Raw genomic sequence first — 16,560 nt, forward strand, 5'->3', positions numbered from 1 at the left:
GAAATCCTGTCTTTAACTGAAAATTGAAATTTAACTGCCTCAATCCATCGCTCCTTAAGAACTATTCTATTAATATTGGTCATGAAATTCCACGTCCTTAGGAGTCAGGCGTGTCTTCCAAATGGTAAATAAATAAAGAAAGGAATAAATAAATAAATACAAGAACATATACAGTAGAAAATGGAACAAGCTTTCCATGGGGCTATGAAGTTTAAAATTCATAGGTAGTCAAAAGCTGACTGTACGAGCAAAGCAAGTACGGAGAATAAGAAGGCAGCACATGGGAAAGGCTGCTTCCCCTCACTGTGGTGATGGGCAGAGGCAGAAGAGCAACAGGAAAGGAGCCTGGGTGTGTACCTGCTGCATGGACATCTGAATCAGCTTCCGAGCATGCACTTCTTGTCCTTGCCCCATGGAGATGGTCCTACACTCTGCAACACACAAGAAAGTTCATGATGATAAGATGCAAGTTTTATAACAAGGCTGGGATGAAAAGAATCATTTCTGAATGGTCACAGCCTCCTTCCTTGTACTGCTTCTAAGAAGCAACCTTTGCTGTTCAAATAGGTCTTGCCTTTGGTTGTGCTGATCAGAGAAATGCTCTATGTGGAGCAGAGAACTAGAGACACATGGATTGTGCTTCCAAAGAGAGAGGGGAGAGAGAGAGAGAGACAGAGAGAGAGAGACAGAGAGAGAGAGACAGAGAGAGATCCGAAAACCCAGAAATAAACCTTGCTTGTATAGTCAATTGATATTCAGCCAGGGTTTCAAGACCATTTGGTGTGAGAAAGGACAGTATTTTCAACAAATGATATAAAAAGTGAAGTTGACCTTTACATTGTACCACATACAAAAATTAATGCAAAGCGAATCAGAGATATAAATGTAGACACTAAAACTATAAAAATCCTTAGAAGAAAATAGAGGAGTAAATCTGTGTGACCTTGGATTAGACAGTGGTGTTTCTAGATATAACACCCCAAACAAAAGCAACTAAAGAAAAAATAAGGTGTGTGGTCCACACCTGCAATCCCAGTTACTCAGGAGGCAGAGATCAGGAGATTCAAGGCTCAAGGCCAGCCTGGGCAAAAAGTTCATGAGAAACCATCTCAACCTTCTGGGGTGTGGTGGTGCACACCTCTCAGCTCAGTCAGGATCATGGTCCAGGCCAGATCCAAGATAAAACTGATTAAAGCAAAAAGGCTAGAGGTGTGGCTCAAGTGGTAGACTGTCTGCCTAGCAAGTGCAAGGCCTTGAGTTCAAATCCCAATATCACTAAAAAAAAAAATAGCTAAGATCCCATCTCAACAAATAAGCCAAGCATGGCACACTCCTGTAACTACAGCTATGTGAGAGGTATAAGTGTGAGGATCTCTCTCTGAGGCTCGTCCTGGGGCAAAAACATGAGACACTAGCTGACAAATAACTAAAGTAAAACAAAAAAACAAACATAGGCTGGGAGCACAGTTCAAGTGGTAGAGCATCTACCTGGCAAGCATGAGGCCCTAAGTTCAAGCCCCAATACTGCAAAGGAAAAATAAAAGGGACACCCTATAAAACAGGAAAAGATATTGCTAATCACATATCTGGTAAGGGTCTGGTATTCAATCTGCATAAGGCAACTCAACCATAAAGAGTCAAACAGCCCAATTTAAAATGGGCTAAGAAGACACAGAAATGACCCATAGGCCCATGCAAAGACTCAACATCAGTAGTCCTTAAGGGAGAAATGCATACCAAAACTGTAATGAGACACTGCTTCATTCGCACTGAGATAGCTATGAACTTAAAGAAGGAACAATAGCGAGTGTTAGCAAGAATGTGGAAATTTTAGAATCTTTCTATATTGCTGGTGGGAAGGTTAAATGGTGCAGCTGCTTCGGGGGAAAAAATAGGTCTGGTAGCTCTGTAAAAAGTCAAAGATGGCGTAACCACACGATCCAGTAAATCTACTGCTAAGGCTCTACACAGAGAGCTGAAAACATGTGCACATGTATCATTCACAGCATTGTTCACACGGGCCAAAGAGCAGAAACTATCCGAATGCCTATCAACTGATGAAACCACACCACATGTGAACTATGCAGACAACAGTCTGTTAATCCGCCACAGGAGGAATTAACTGTGCTGCATGTCACAACATGGATAAACCTTGAAAATGTTACACAACTTAAAGACAGACACAGAGGGCCACATATTGTAAGGCGACATTTTTCTCCTTCCTTTTCCTTTTTTCCTTTTGACCTTTTGTTTCTAATTAAGTAATATATATTCATAGTGAAAGTTTTGAGAAAGCTATACAGGAAAGTCTAAAAAAGAAAATGAAGAGCTTCAGTACTCCTCCCTGGAGATCTGCCTTCCAGCCCCTTTTAACAGGCATAAGCTGTAACCCCTTACCCTCATGTCAAAACTCAAGTTCTGAAACCGAACGCTTTGCTGCAAAAATCACTGTGGTGGCAAAAGCTGACCTGCACAGATGTGAGCCTATTTTTAGGCTTGATTTATCTCTATCTTCTTGAATATTTATACGATTATCTGCAGTGTATTATATAATACTCATGTTTTTGCCCAGTGCCAGAGCTCAATCCTCCCACCTATGCCTCCTGCATAGCTGGGATTACAAGTGCAAACCACCACACCTGGCCAGAGTATTACCTGTCTAAAAGCTGGAAAAGTCTGCTCTCTGAAACATATCTGACCCTAAGGGTTTTGAATAGGGGAATGTGGACATATCAATATTATATAATTATGATATATCTATACATAATTTGTATATTTGTTTATATATTTTATATCCACCTTTTAACAGTACATTGTGACTATCTTACTACCATTAAATATTACCAGAAAAAATTTTTCCATATACTGTACCTTGAACAAGTTCACCCCTTCAACTATATCTCCAATCCCCCTCTTCCTCTTCCCCCTTTTTCAAACAGTGTTTGGTGGGTTTCATTATTCTGTCTTCATATGGTATATAGGCAACACACTACCATCCTCTTGGAAAATAGTTTTTAATGACAGAAGTGTCCCATCATGATGACACATCCTTGTTCATTCAACTACTATCCTCAAATATTTAGGGCTTTTTCAATTTTATCAATGACACTAGATTAAACACAAACATTCATATGTATCTCTCAGTATGTTCTTAGGAGGGATTCATACATGTAGAATAGTTTGGACATAATATACGAATATTTTAACAATTCATGATATGCATAGAAAAGGGCTACCAGTGTCTTTCACCAACTGGGATGCTATAATTCCCAACCCACTCATATCTCTGTTGGTGTTTTCATTTTCCTCATGGTGCTTTTGACATACAGAAGTTTAAAACCTTCATTTAGTCATATTACCTATATTGTCTTTCTCATTTTGGACTCTGGTACAACGATCAGGGAAATGTTAGCCACTCAGTAGCATCTAACTAATTCAATGTATTCTTTTTCTTCTTTTATAGCTTAATCTAAAGGATTTAATATCATAATCAACCTACAGTTCACTCTGGAGCTTAATGTGAGGTAAAACCCTAAGTTTTTTCTAAAGCTACCCTACAGTCATAACGCTGTTTTGGGCTAATCCTTTTCCTTCATTGACTGGAAATGTGAATCCTTTTAAAAAACATTTTTATTAGCATATACCTGTTGTAGAGGGGATTCATTGTGACAATTCCATATATGCTTACAATGCACCTTGGTCAGGTTCACCCCCACCATCACTCTCCCTCTCCCCCTTCCCCCTACTTAAAACAATTTCAATGTTCTATTTCATGTAAGTATATAAAGTTCATCAACCATATTCACCCTCCTTGGAAATGTGAATCTTATCATACACTAAGATATTATATATATATATATATATATATATATATATACACACACATATATATGTATACATATATATATATAGTAGAGTCTAATTTGGGGTCTGTCATCTTGCTCCATTGATTTATTTATCAATTCTTAGTCAGTTACCTGCTGGTTAAATTACTGCCATGTGATAAAGTTTTTAAATCCATTTGGACTGGTTCCCCATTATTCCATTTTCTTTTTAAACCTTCTTGGCCATTCCTGTCCATCTATAGTTCTAGATAAGCTAAGATCTCCCTACTATTCAATTAGGGGGAAAATGGTCTTTGAGTTTAAATCAGATTTCTATTCAATTTATAGATTAATCTAAAGAATACTGTCATCTTTTCAATGTTGAATCTTTATGATGGGAATCTTGTTTAACTTCATTTGTTTGAAGTAATGTTTGTGTCACTAAGAAATTTTTGTAGTTTTCTTCAAATAGGTATTTTTCAGATTGCTTCCCAGATTTCTTTTTATTGCTATAGTTAAGGGGATTTTTATATTTTATTTTACAAGAAAGAACCATTGATTTTTTAAAAATATATTTGTTTTGTGACCAGTCACCTTAGTGAACTATTTAATAGGTTTTAGTTGATTCATGTGTATTTTTTAGTTAGAAAATTCCACTGTCTGAGAGTAATGATGGTTTTTGTTCCTCCTTCCCAGTAGTTGTATCTTTTATTTATGATTGTTATAATGCATTAACTATATCTCCCACAAGAATGCTAAATAACCATGGTGACAGCAGACATCTTTATCTTATGCTGACTTTATTGGATATGTCTCCAGTCATTCACCAGTTGAGTATGGTATGTTGCTCTTATACTGCATGTTTCTTATCCTATTAATAAAACATTCTTCTGTTCCTATCTTTGGAAAGTCAAATATGAATTCTGAACTTTTATGAAATGCTTTTTAAGCATCTATCAAGTAATAATGCAGTAGCTTAAGGAAAAGTCTTTCACTTAACACTCTAATGAGATGCGGTCAAGGGGGTGGAACCCAGGGCCTCTACTAGGTTAAGCGAGTGCCCCACCACTGGGCTTCATCCCCAGCCATGAACTGTCTCACCACCCCATCTTTCCTGTAGTCACACATACATCCCTCCTCAGTTAAACACATTATCATTTTTAAGGTTTTTACAGTTATACTGAAAAGTAGGACCAATCTGTGGTTTCCTTCCTTTTTGTGCAGTTACTGTCTTTGTCAGTGCTTGAAATCAGAATAATTAATGCTAGCAAAGAGGGCAATAGATCTTCTCTTTCTGTGTTCTAGGACAGAATATAGCATGTGAAAATCCTTGAACATTTTAAAGGACTTACTAAAGGTGGAGGTGGGAAGAAAAGAAAAAAAGAGACCATCCAAGCCTAGAGGCTTTGCTGAGTCAGTACCTTTAAAATGTCTAATTTTCTCACCTTGATTATTGATCTAAGGGTTTTCTTGCTTTTCTGAGAAAATTTTGCAAATTTGTATTTTTCTACAAGCTTGTCAATTTGAGTGAGATTTTCTAACTTGCTATGATAATTATACACCATCCTCTCATGATTTCATCAGTATGTGCTGTTACACTCATTGGTCATTCCTAATCTGTGGATTTGCAGATGTGTATTTATTTGTTTGTTCCCTTTCATTTGTGTTTGGATTCTTTTTTCAAACCCACCCCTCCTCTGGGAGCTCCTTCCTCACCAGGTTCCCAGCAGGGCTCTCTTGCTAAATCCACTTGCTCTTTCCCCCTTGCCCAGGTACTTTATGCACAATGGATCAGTTTGGAGTCTCTCACTGTAGAGCCCGACCAGAACAAGAGAAATCCACATTCAGAGGGTCCCCTCCTCTTTTCCTACAAAAACTTTGCTACTGTTCCACCCTCAAGTTACTGTCAGGTAACTGATTAATGCATCCAGTAAAAGCAGTGAGAAGGAATGAAAAGGAAAGGCCACTGAGACCAGTGAAGTGGAGTTCAGGAGCCCTGAGATGACCCCTGTGTCAGAACTGTCCCCAACTTGCTCTGGGCTTTTTTTGCTGACCTTGGTTTCCCTTGCCACCAAATAAGATAGTTGGATTGTCAGATTTCCAGGCTCATTCACCTTGAGTATTCTATGATTATTATCTCACCTTCCAAATAAAATATGGTTCCTGCGATAAACCTATCTTCATAGCAACAATTCATTTGTTGGCTCTGAAAAGAGCACCTGATCAAAGTTAAGCCAATGAGCTTCTTCCCTGGATATCTGGACTTGGGACAGAGAGAGTAAGGGTGTTCCCTGAGAGTGCTGGACACAAATAAGAATGTCGACATTGAAGCCAGCAAACCACCAGAGGCCATGAGCTCTGTGTTGAAAAGAACATCGTGGGCCAATAAAGAAAAAAGGCACTTTTCTTTGCAGAAGGGAGTAGGGCATAGAGGCAGCTGGGTAAAGACCCATGCAGGAGTAGATCCACCAGAGATTCTTAAAATATACGGCTTCATGTGGCCAGAGTATTACTACTCTAAACCCAGAGCAAAGCAGTCTGCATGAAAGATGGCTACTGAGCAACTTCTCCAGTAGAATCTGGAAGCTCTTTGCATTGGGTACCAGTGTTCAGACAGAAAAGAGCTACCATGAGAACACAGACTATATAGAACACAGACCAGTGTGCTAACATGGACAAAGCAAAGTCAAGATGAGGGAAGAGGGAGTCCACATAAACTGTGCCACCACAGTACATGTGGTTAGTATTTGAACCTGACTGTATCAACTTTATATCATGTGCATATTAACTATCCAGCAAATTCTATGTAAGTTTTATTTCATGGGGTAGGTGTAGTGATTTATAATCAACCACTTTTATAACCATTATAAAGACCTGAATGAATTAACTCCACAAGTACAGATGTAGAGATCTAAATCCAGAAAATCTCAAACAGTAATGCCAACAACATTTAGACTTTCAAAGTAGGAATAAAGGACAGACAGTCTGCCTTATGGGATGGCCCAATCCTAGAAGGATGGACTATGCATTCTTGTCGTTTAGTCCCACTGACTCAGTCTCAACTTATATGTTTATAACTCCATATTCTGCATCATCTCCCTGGAATAATTTTGTCTCACTTGGTAAAATTTTTTAATTTTTAAAACCTGTTATCTATTTTTTTCAAAAAATCTATAATGTGATTCTTTCCTAGGAAATTTGAGGAGCTGTGAGTCCTGTGATCAGCCATTTGTACAGACATCTGTTATAGCAGTTGTCACGTTGTCTTCAATTACACTTAAATGCCTGCCATCCCCAGCTGTGTTGTATCTGTCTCTGTTCTGTAATCTGGCATATGACCTGCACTAACTGGTTGTTGAATGAAAGCATGAATGAATGAATGGATCCCTATTTATTACAATAATGGTTATAGTTTTTCGATTTGTGACAAAATACAGTTTGAGGTATTTTATGTAGCGTGGCGCTAACATTAACTTTTGCTCCTATGTATTCATTCTTGCCAATCTGCTACCCACGCAGCATAAAAAAGAGAAACCTAAATATGGTGGACAACTTTTCTTCTCTTCACAAACATAACCTGTATCACAATCCTTACCCTAGGGGGTATGAAGGGATGAAAGAGGAAGAAGCTTAATATTTTTTTCTAACTCAATTGTGCAGAATATTTCTAAGAACCTATTATGAAATCATGAAAGGCAAAATTCAGAGCAAAAACATGGAGGTTTTGTTAAATTTCATAGACTGCTAATCATACCCAGCTTCAGTTTCTTGGCCAACGCATCAATTTGAATGGTGGGGTCAGATCCCATGGACAGAAAACAAATGAGAGGTGTTCGGGTATCGCTTTCTTCCCAAGTTTTTTCCAGATTTAAGATAACTGGCTCTGTGTACTTTTCCTCCAATGAATCTGCAATATACTTTCTTGCTTGGAAAACAGTACGATCTGGGCACCAAGACCTAGAAATGAATGCAAATTAGAGGAAATAAATTCAGGATATTCGTTTCTATCCTATATGATTCTGCACATGTAAAGAACAAATATTTAATCAGTAAAGGAACAACAAGCTAATTCTCCCTTATGGAAGTCTGTGTAAGAGGGATAGGGAGGTTTCCTAGCCTTAGATGAGCACAAATTTAACCATGTGGTTTTGGTGTCAGGCATGGGCAAGGAGTAGGGCCAAGTCAAAAAAGAGGGTGTCCTTGCCACAGACTCTGAAGCCTCATGTTCTTCAGAGGGAGAATCAATAAATCAAATAGGTCAAGAGTAAGGTAGTCAGCAAGCATTTATGTCATACATCTGTATATCACAATCATCTATACACACAGACACATTAAAAATGCCATTGGACATTTAATATTTTAGGTCTTGGACAAGCTCTACAGATTCTTATTTCATAGTAGATTACTCTATTCATTTAACATAGATCCAGTTTTAAGACAATAGGTAAAGGATAAGCAGTATGTTTCAATAAAACCAAGTAGACCTGCCATGCTCTGTAGACTATGAGGTCACCATCATTACCACGCTGAGCATTCTTAAAGGGTGATAATATCCAGGAGGCAACTTTTTCTAAGTGCAAGGTCAGGTGTATACACTAGGAAAGACAAGAACTGCTCCAAAATAACCCTACATCATTTGTTATTCCTCTAGTAGTCTCATCTTCCCATAATGCCATCATTCTGTCTCCTTCCCCGGTGACATGCACACTCACACTGATTTGCAAAGCTCAAAAATGCCTTGCAAATCTAGTAAGACAGTGAGGAAATGTTCTTCCTTAACATCCGTTTCAAACTTTGCTTTCATTTTAGTAGCCAGAATAACATTGATATATTTCAATTATGTGATATTCTTGGGGTTTTTCCTCAAATAAAATTGAATTTTAGCTTATAAACAAATCACCTTGTAACTTTATAAGTTCTATTTTTTTTAAAGAATTAAATTCAACAGCAATTGATTCACTCAACAGTAAATGAACAAAGTGAATAATAAAAACATTTTTCATGTTTTTGCTAAAAGCACTATCATTAATACACTGTCAAAATACACCTTTTCCTGTCACTTTCACAATGTATTTTGCTTGTCAAGGAATTGAAGATTGCCTTCTAAAACCTCAGTTTTTTTCCCTCCTCACCCTCCATTTCTGGAATAGTTTCAACATGCTTCATTTTTCCATTTTCATACATGAGCACATACTATTTCCACTACATTCACCCTCCTTATAATACCTATAGGGAAAGAGTGAGGTCAACTCATTAAGGGTAAGATCTGTAATTTAATGACATGATGAGTGACTCTTGATGAGTGAACTTTCAGGCCTGATAACACCTATTCTCACCTGATAAGCAAAAGCTTGTGACAGGTATCCAGAGAGTCGTTATACCCGTCAGGAATAATTTCCTCCTCTGGGGCATCTTTATCAAACCAGCTCTTCCACCCCTTCTCATTCCGGGATATCTGGGGAAACAAGCCAAGTGAGCAAGCGTAAGCCTACATGTGACTGGAGATTCTGAACAGCCTAAGACGGTCATTCTTCACAGGCGTGTCAGTGATAAAGCAAAACAAGACTGTATTTTTCTTCAGAGTCAATGACTCCAAGACCATGGATACAGCATACTATTCCCTTTCGGTTTTCCATTACTTGTCTACACTGTACACTAAAATTAGGGTCATGTATCAATGACACAAAATGGTTCATCAGGAAAAGCAAGGTTTCTCAACCTTGGTATTATTGACATTTGGGGATGGACAAATGTTGTGGGGAGAAAGGGGCTGACCTGGGCATCATAGGACCTTTAGCAGCATCTCTGGCCTCTACTACTCACTATATGTCAGTAGTATCCCTCCCTTCAAGTTGTAACAATCAAAAATGTCACCAGACATTGTTAAGTGTCCCCTGGGGTGGTACAAAATTACCTTCAGTTGAGAAACACTGATTATTGATCATTCCAAGCCTCTGAATTGAGGCTTGGTTGATCTCTATTTAAAAAGAGAAATAGATGACAAATTTAAAACTTACTTTTCCTAGTGACCCCTCACTGTGACAACTTAAAGCTGAGAATGGAGAATGGCAACAGTCTCTCCAAGAGCTGCTCTCAGATGTCTGTTCTTTGGGAAGCATGGAAAGGACCTCAGATTTTTAAAGGCATTAAAAAGTGCTCTCTGCAGCCCAAGTGCTGTCAAGATTAATTATAAAATCACAGATTGGTGAGCCTGTTGTGGCTCCTCAGCAACAATCAGGCTGAGTTCGTCAAACGGTGTTTGTCAGCACTTTTGAAAATTCCATGGTAAGCACTAACATGCAGCAGCAAGATTCATACCGTAGGTACTACGCACCAGACCTATGGATTGGCTTTTATTTCTATTATCCTTATTTTTGTATTGGGACATGGAGAGATTAAAAACTTCCCAGAGGCATTTATCATGTGAATAATTCATCATATAGGATATGGACAGGGTGCAAATCATTAATACAACTGTCACTTTGCAATTCTCTTGCTTCAACTTTGTCCCTAGGGCCCTAGGAGATGGAGGGGGGTTTCTGAAATGTTTCACAACTGCCATTCTTTTCCTGGTTATTTCAGTAGCTCTCCCTGGTTGATGCCATAATAAAGTCAGCCTACCTGCAGCTAACAGGACCCTACCACCTATATGCTGGAGCACTGCTGCCCACAGCGCCTCTACAGGCCTCACAAAGGCCCACAAGGAGGAGGCAGGAGAAGGCAAGTGAACATTCTCAGCCTACTGGCCTTCTACCTGCCAATTTTGCCTCAACCACAACAGAGTTTTTGTGATGAACTGCATCGGTGATGGGTAATGGGATGACATCCAGTCCCTTGCCATCACCAGATTTTCCTGTGCCTTTACTTGGCCCTCATCTATTGGCACAGACCATGTCCAGGTGTCACATTCCTTGGCCTGGGATGCCAAGGCCAGGGAAGCTACTGTATGATGTTATTTTTTTTTTCCTTTTTCTTTTATTATTCATATGTGCATACAAGGCTTGGTTCATTTCTCCCCTCTGCCCCCACCCCCTCCCTTACCACCCACTCCACCCCCTCCCGCTCCCCCCACTCAATACCCAGCAGAAACTATTTTGCCCTTATTTCTAATTTTGTTGTAGAGAGAGTATAAGCAATAATAGGAAGGAACAAGGGTTTTTGCTGGTTGAGATAAGGATAGCTATACAGGGAGTTGACTCACATTGATTTCCTGTGCGTGGGTATTACCTTCTAGGTTAATTCTTTTTGATCTAACCTTTTCTCTAGTACCTGTTCCCCTTTTCCTATTGGCCTCAGTTGCTTTAAGGTATCTGCTTTAGTTTCTCTGTGTTAAGGGCAACACATGCTAGCTAGTTTTTTAGGTGTCTTACCTATCCTCACCCCTCCCTTGTGTGCTCTCGCTTTTATCATGTGCTCAAAGTCCAATCCCCTTGTTGTGTTTGCCCTTGATCTAATGTCCGCATATGAGGGAGAACATATGATTTTTGGTCTTTTGGGCCAGGCTAACCTCACTCAGAATGATGTTCTCCAATTCCATCCATTTACCAGCGAATGATAACATTTCGTTCTTCTTCATGGCTGCATAAAATTCCATTGTGTATAGATACCACATTTTCTTAATCCATTCGTCAGTGCTGGGGCATCTTGGCTGTTTCCATAACTTGGCTATTGTGAATAGTGCCGCAATAAACATGGGTGTGCAGGTGCCTCTGGAGTAACCTGTGTCACAGTCTTTTGGGTATATCCCCAAGAGTGGTATTGCTGGATCAAATGGTAGATCGATGTCTAGCTTTTTAAGTAGCCTCCAAATTTTTTTCCAGAGTGGTTGTACTAGTCTACATTCCCACCAACAGTGTAGGAGGGTTCCTTTTTCCCCGCATCCTCGCCAACACCTGTTGTTGGTGGTGTTGCTGATGATGGCTATTCTAACAGGGGTGAGGTGGAATCTTAGTGTGGTTTTAATTTGCATTTCCTTTATTGCTAGAGATGGTGAGCATGATGTTATTTTTGCTTCAGTTCCTGACACCCACTCAGCTGGGAGACTGATGGCCAGACAACCCACGACTACATGATGGCAGGTCCCCACTGAATTCCTACAGCCTTTCTGGGAATGGTTTCTTCTCCACTTCTGACCCATTGATGGTGTAAGAGAAGCAGGAGAGAATAACTCATGATGGCCTCGAATGAGATGAGGTCAAGCTACAGTTTTGCTACTTATTGGCTATGTGACCATGGGCAAGCACTTAATCTCTGAAGCTCAGTTCTCTCATCTATGGAGTAGGGTCAATAATACTTCCTTACAGGGTTACTGCAAAGAACCCATCTCAGAATAGGTGACAGCCACCAGAATCTGCACCGGGGTAGTTAGCATTAACTGAGAGAGGCATACAGTGATAAATATCCTTACATCAATATAACCATCAGTGGAGGGCACCAGTTCTGAGTGATTTTTCCAGAGGTATCTGAAGATGTCCTTTATCTGGTCTCTGACCAAACTAAGACCATTTTCCCCCCAAGAATTTGTTTAGGCTCAGGGACTGACTCATCAGTGGGGGCTTTGCCATAAAACAAAGCCTGCTATCCACTCAGAGATGGACGCCTGGACTGTACCCAGTTCACACTGTCCCAACCACAGCTGAATAGGAAGAGTCACAGCTAGATTAGTCACAGCTAGTATAGTACACTGTGGCCACAGCACAGGCTCTACCAACACGAAATCCAACATGGCCACCTTTGTCAGTCATCCTCACAGAGGAGATGACCACCAGCATTGGTCACTGGAAAGGTGAAGGTGCCATCAGTGACAGCCAGTTGAAACAGCAGACCCCAGAAATAAACAGCTATCTTTATTCTGCCTTGCATAACTGATTCCCAGTAACCAATTTACATTTTTCCAAACTTAAAAAAAACCACAACAGGTAAATCCATACCCCCTTTATTCTGTTTCCACCATGATGTTTCACCATTTTGTAGTTCCATCATTAAAATGACTGATTTTTTTTTAAAGTACTTCAACCTCTTAATTTTCCTTAAACTCAAATTTGTACATGGTAGAAGTAAAAAAAAGTAACATCAATAGTCTATGACAAAAGGGTCTACTCTCTAATTCTGTTTCTAACACCAGCTCAAGCAGGCAAATAAAAATGAGCCATGCCTGCCACACAGGAAGATAGTTCTCTGCACCCAGGAAAAGGTTACCCCTGAGATCTATCTGTCCAAACCTCCCCCCTGCCACAGCACCTTAAGTCCACACTCTTATTTTGTCTTTTGGTTTGTTTTTTGTTGTTATTGTTGTTGAGACAGGGTCTCACTACATAACCTACGACGGCCTTGAACTTGCAATCCTCCTGCCTCAGCTTCCTGAGTGCTAAGATCACAGGTGTGTACCACCATGCCCTGATAAATTCACACTCTTGTATTGATGCTTTGAGGGGAAGGAATTGTCACCAGGAAGCCCCAGTGAAAACAGCCTGGGTGCTTTGGGTTGACACATCTGTGCTTTTCAGCCCTTTGTTACCTGGTTCATAATTTCTGCAAACTGAGGAAGTTTACTCAGCTCGACGAGGTTCAGCCATGTCATGTCGAGGATCCAGCGAAAGGGCTTGGGAGGGCAGGCTTTCAGATCCAGAGCGGCACCCCCTGGGGACACATGTCAGACACATGGATCACGTCAGCTCACACTTAATTTTTAGAAATTTATTTTCCAAATAATAAAAGCACGATAACCACATTACATAAATATGGGAAAATTGGAAAATAATCATATTACAGAAAACGTAATTTTTTTTTTGGGTACATTTCCTTCAAGTCTTAGTGTTTTATTTACTGATTTATACCATCTTATAAAACATGACTGCAATTCTTTGTCATTTTTCCCCACAGAGAATTTTTCTCAGGCAGGTTATGGTTGTTTGCCTTTTTATCTGTTTTAACAATCTGAAATTGAAAATTTTTATGTCAATGAACTGTTCATTTTTTTCATATGTGATTTTTATTATCAATTCTTAGTCAGAAGTTTGATATTCAATCCTATCTCTTATCAAGTTAGATGGTTGGGTAAATGGAAGAAAGAAGAAGGAAGAGAAAAGGGAGGGTGGGGTATCACATATCTGGGTTTTTTAGGGGGGAGTCAGGTCATTTATTCACTCACTTATTCACTAGATATTTACTGAGTACTCTTCATGCATCTGCATGATCCAGGCACTGGGGATACAGTGGAACAAAATGAGCAAGGTCCCTGCTCTCACAGAGGTTGTAGGCTAGTGACGAATGTGAGTTACTGCATGGCTCATCATTTGAAGGAAATCACAGTTCCAATGGGCAGACCCACGGTGGGCATTTTCCAATGAAATGTGTGATTACATTTTCATTTCAAAGTCCTTTACTAAAATGTTTTTAGTAATGATGTATCCTAACTCCAGCTCCATGGTTACTTAATTCAGATGTACACAAAACCAGTGATTCTTGAGCTTTTAAATCTAATAGACCTCCTTAAGATTTCACCAAATCCTTTCACTTCATGTATCAGCCCAAGGTGGTACCACAGGTCTTTGCTCTTCTATCTAGCATCTTCCTAAGAAGGTGAATGAACTGAAGTAGTTTTTCCTTGGAGACTTCTGTGTTCCAGTACTGAGGACTTGGGGGTTAGTGGTGCTGAGGGCCACAACATCTTCAAGACACAAGGAAAACCCTCCTCTCATGGCCCTGCCCCCTGCTCCCTTGCTCCAGCACCATTATTGCTAATTGTTAGGCGAAGCAACAACTGGAGAAAGCCACCTGCAGTCTTTCAGATGCTGCTTCTCTAACACAGAGCCAAACTTGTCCCTTTCCTGCTTGTTGTTTCCAAAGAAAAATTTCCATGTAACCATAAACTTTAAAGATTCCAGAAGACAGATAGCCTACCTTGGTGTTTTCAGATATATTGTACACATAAACGAACCCAGAATAATTATAGTCTATCCGATTCTTTCAAAATATCCTGGCCATGCTACCTACAGGCTGCATAAACCTGGACAAGGAACTCAATCTCTCTTGGGTTTCTCATCTGTCAAAAGGGTAGAATAGAATCTACCAGATTAGTTAGTGGCTGTGAGATTAAGTACGTGTGGAAAACTAGGATGGTGTTGGCCCATAGAAAGAGCCATGTGATCACCAGCAGTTATTGTGACATCAATTCACATGCTCCCCACCTTTGGAAGGGCCATATCCAGTCCCACTTAGAAGATACTCCAAGGTATCTTTTTATCCATGGCAAAAGAAATATCTTTCTAAAATAACCAAGCAGGGGAAACAGGGATATCAATTGCTCTATAATGCAGGATTATCTCTAGTATTCCTTTCTCAATTCTGACATTCTCAGTTAAAGAAGAAAGTCACAGACACCTTACAAATATTGCTGAAAACAAGGAGTAGTTGACACATAAGGACTGCTACAATAAATAACTATTTTCCCCCTTAAGTATTGGGGTCACAATGATTTAAAAGACTACCACCTAAGAGCCACATTTTTTTTTAAATTAAAAACTGAGTCATGGTATCTTCTAAAAAAATAATTTAGTCAAAATTTAAGTCAAAACACTCTTTTACTGTGGAATGGATTGTACTTCTGTCGATCAACCTATCATATAATTCCAAATTAATCTTCCTAAAGCACTGCTATGGTTCCTGCCACATCCCTTCTCATAAAACACTCGATGGTTCACTATTGCCAACTACATTAAATCCAAACTCCTTTTTCTGGCTCTCCTGGCCCTGTACAATCTGGTTCTCTCCAACTCTGCAGTTTTCTGGTCACATATGTGCTCCCACCACAACCCAGGTGTGCACTGTCTTTATTTTTCTATAACAAATTTAATCCTACTAAGGAATCCCCTCCCCTTGGTATTGCCATGTTTCTCAGTCTCTGCTGATTTATAAACCTTCTTTCAAAGAGGCCACTCCCTTTAGGTAAAAGCTCTTGTCTGGCTGGTTCTGCTCAGTGGGGAGAGGGGGGAACGGTGTCTTAGTAAGAGGATGCCTCAGATCTGCTCTCCCATTTCCAGGTGACTCTGTCACTGGCTGGGTCCCTAGGTCCTTTGAGCTGCAAAAGAATCCTATTCAATCTATAGGGACCCTAGGCTGCAATCCACAGCTCTCACTCCTGGCCCTGATGCACTGACTCTGGACCTGCAGCTTCATGTTGGAACCCAGGTCTTTGCTGTGTGCCAGCCCTCTCCACATTTCCAGGTTGCCACACTCCTGCTTGCCCAACCTCAGGTTCATCCACTGAGTGAGACACTCCCCTCCATCACAAAGCAATGCTGTCTCCACAGAGGATGTGGCAGCGGGGCAGGCAGGGGTAGCACCCATCTTGATATTTCTCCAGCTCCCACCTCAGAAGAAGAGGCAGGGAAGAGATGAGGATCTCTGCATATGACCTCCTCCTCTACCTCTGACTCTCCTTTCCTTCCCGCCATTCGCTGTGGACAGAGAAGCTAGGGTTCCCTCTTCTATGTCATAGCTCTCTCATTCCTAGGGCCATGTTGGTAGATGAAATTCTGGAAGTACAGCTCACTGATAAGACTCAAAAGCATATTTCCCTTCCACAGTGGCTTATTCCATTTAGACTGCTGTAACAAAACATTACACAATTGATGGCTTAAAAATAATAGAAATGTGTTTCTCACAGTTGTGCAGACCAGGAAGTCCAAAATCAAGACCCCTGTAAATCCAGTGTCTCGTTAGAAGGCCATTTCTT

General features: G+C 40.1%; 1 protein-coding gene across 1 annotated transcript in view; it reads right to left on the reverse strand.

Annotated features, from left to right (window-relative positions):
• The window catches only part of Dnah8 (dynein axonemal heavy chain 8), a 343,384-nt gene that overhangs the window by 61,590 nt on the left and 265,234 nt on the right, over positions 1–16,560 (reverse strand). Inside the window, exons 80-83 of the mRNA XM_074082285.1 lie at positions 13,342–13,463; positions 9,161–9,279; positions 7,579–7,781; positions 358–431 (exon numbers count right to left, since the gene is read on the reverse strand). Coding sequence (XP_073938386.1) covers positions 358–431; positions 7,579–7,781; positions 9,161–9,279; positions 13,342–13,463 — 518 coding nt within the window. The remainder of the gene's footprint in view (positions 1–357; positions 432–7,578; positions 7,782–9,160; positions 9,280–13,341; positions 13,464–16,560) is intronic.

This window comes from Castor canadensis, chromosome 8 (assembly GCF_047511655.1).
Source record: "Castor canadensis chromosome 8, mCasCan1.hap1v2, whole genome shotgun sequence".
Lineage (NCBI taxonomy): Eukaryota > Metazoa > Chordata > Mammalia > Rodentia > Castoridae > Castor > Castor canadensis.